Raw genomic sequence first — 2,500 nt, 5'->3', positions numbered from 1 at the left:
ATGTTTATGTCAAACACAGGTATTCATTTCTGCCAAGATTGTTTAAAATCTTATTTGAACATTCTAGGTGGCACCACTGACATTTTTGTCATTCTCAGATGAGTGCCAGCACGGAGTCGGGAGCAATTCCGCTTCTTCTTCCTTGCTGCCCGATGTGGTCGTTACAGCAACTGTTGTTGTCGTTGCTCTTAGTGTAGTTGTTTCAGTGTCCACTACGTCCGTACCATAATCTTCATACTCGTAGTAGTCATAGTAACTGTAGTCGTCATTGTGGGCGTACTCTGTGGCAGGCCAGGAGGGCGACGGCCACATCTCCTCGCCGTCGTTGGGGAAGCCCGCAGAAGAGTTCCTCGATGGACCTGTGTCCTCTCCGTTGACGGCATGATGGAGGTCCGAGGCGGAAGCCGGCGAGTTGTCGAAGACGAAGCGGAGGTCTGGAGGAAGGCTCTGGTTCAGATCCTGGAGGCCATACTCGATTGCCTGAAGGAGCCTTGGTCCCTCTTCAACGTCGAACAGTTCAATCTCCACCTCGTCCCGCGAGTCTGTCTCTACACCTGCAAGTTCTTTAGGATTAGTTTTAATTCTCTTAACCAGATGTTATACATTTTTAAGTCGTAAATTAAAACTTGAAATGAGAAAAAACTTTCAAAAGTATTTTTTTGAAAACTGTTGTCTTTCTTTTTCTTGACGACAAAACGGAAATATTTAATCCACAGCTTCTCATTTTGCACTACTGTCCCTATTGATTTTGATTACATTAGATTACGTTTTTTTACACTGGTTTACCTGGAGGAAGCTGAACTTGCGCCTGCGCGGTGGAGGTTCTTGCTTTATTGATGATTGCCTTATACACGTCGAGGGGACTCAGCTGACCAGTCAGGGGAAGCTCCACTGACACCGCCCCACTCCGGCCACTGGCAAAGTCGTCGACACTCCTAGAAAAAGGAAACAATCATTTCTTGGAAGCTGTAATATTTAACTGCATCTTTCTTAATCTCTTCCCTCTGTGTATGTTTTATCCCTTCTTACTTTAACATTATCTGAATGAAGCATCTCTCCTTGTCAAGCATACCCTTGTCGGCGAATGGACAGAGGAGACTTCGAAAATAGGTTCAGATGGAGGATGACCTCGTGCTTGTTGGCGTCGTCCCTGTCATTGAATCTGTTGTTGTTGTTGTATCGGTTGCCATTGTTGTTGTTGAATCCATTTCCATTGTAACTGTCGTAGCTGTTACCATTATTATAAGCATTTCCATTGATGCCACTATCATAATTATTGGAACTGCCATCACTGAATCTGCCTCCATTGCTGTTTGAATCGAAGCGGCCATTACCCCCATTGAAAGAAATGCTCGTCTGGAAAGGTCGTGAGCCAGATGGCACTGGGCTGTCATCCATGGGATACACGTCCAACATGATGTTAAAAGGTCTTGATTTCGAAGTACCGCTGTCATATGTGTTTTGGACAGGAGGAATGACTGACATGCTGCTACCACCATTGAAACTATTACCCCCATTATTGAAATTTACGCCACCATTATTGAAGTTACTGTTACCGTTGTTGAAATGATTACCACCGTGGTTGAAATTGTCATCACTGTTATAGTTATTGCCTCCATTGTTGAAATAATTGCCCCCACCGTTACTTCCACTGTTGAAGCCGGGAATCCCGCCGCCGCCACTCACGCGAACACCATTTCCTCCTCCGCCAAAATTGTTTCCACCACCGTTGTTAAAATTACTTCCGCCACCACTGTTGAAGTTATAATTATTGTTGAATTTCTCTCCACTTGTCTGCTGGATGTTTCCGAAGCCCACATCACTTTGGCTTTGGGTGTTGATATTGCTCAGGGTGTCGCCAAAGGGGTTGCTGCCTACGATGTGGTCTTGGCTGCCTATGGTGAAGCCACTGTTGGGCCTGAAGCTGTTGTGGCCAACGATGTGGTCTTGGCTTCCTATGGAGAACCCAGGGGGGAGTCGCACGTCCTTGCTTTCACCTTGCCTTTGGTCCTTGTCTCTCATGTACCTGATGATCTCCTGGATGCTGCCGGAGTCGCGGGGATACTGGAAATCCCTCGGCGGTCGATGGGCCGGGGCCGGACGGGGTTGTCTGCGGCGCACGATGGGCATACCTGGGGGAGGTGGAATGGGGGGAAGGAGGGGACGTCGGTAGTGGGGGCGTGGTGGTCGTGGTTTGGGAAGCGGGCCTGACATGCGGGATTTGGGGAGCAGTCGTGGGCGCACACGACGGGCGGGTGGTAAGGGTGGTGGCGGTCCAAGTGGGTGTCCAGGTCCTCGAGAGGTTATCATTGGGGGAGGTCTTACTCTAGGCCGTGGAGGGGCACCGGGCGGTGCTCGAGGCCCAACGCCTCCTGCGGGCGGCGGCACGGCCGGGCGACTAGAGCTGGGGTTAGGCAACAAAGGACTGCCACTGGGCCTGCTCATTATGTCAGCCAAAGAATTCCATATATCCTGTGCCGTGTGTCCAGGCGACGGCGGA

At 49.6% G+C, this 2,500-nt stretch overlaps 1 protein-coding gene across 1 annotated transcript in view; it reads right to left on the bottom strand.

Moving 5' to 3' along the window:
- The window catches only part of LOC125037088, a 27,185-nt gene that overhangs the window by 747 nt on the left and 23,938 nt on the right, over positions 1-2,500 (bottom strand). The window contains exons 4-6 of the mRNA XM_047630088.1: positions 1,073-2,500; positions 787-935; positions 1-554 (exon numbers count right to left, since the gene is read on the bottom strand). The exon at positions 1-554 is cut by the window's left edge and continues 747 nt beyond it; the exon at positions 1,073-2,500 is cut by the window's right edge and continues 1,010 nt beyond it. Of these exons, the coding sequence (XP_047486044.1) occupies positions 64-554; positions 787-935; positions 1,073-2,500 (2,068 nt within the window). The 3' untranslated portion in view covers positions 1-63. The remainder of the gene's footprint in view (positions 555-786; positions 936-1,072) is intronic.

The sequence above is a fragment of the Penaeus chinensis genome, chromosome 22 (genome assembly GCF_019202785.1).
Source record: "Penaeus chinensis breed Huanghai No. 1 chromosome 22, ASM1920278v2, whole genome shotgun sequence".
NCBI classification, from domain to species: Eukaryota; Metazoa; Arthropoda; class Malacostraca; order Decapoda; family Penaeidae; genus Penaeus; species Penaeus chinensis.
This window is presented reverse-complemented; position numbering and strand designations above follow the sequence as displayed.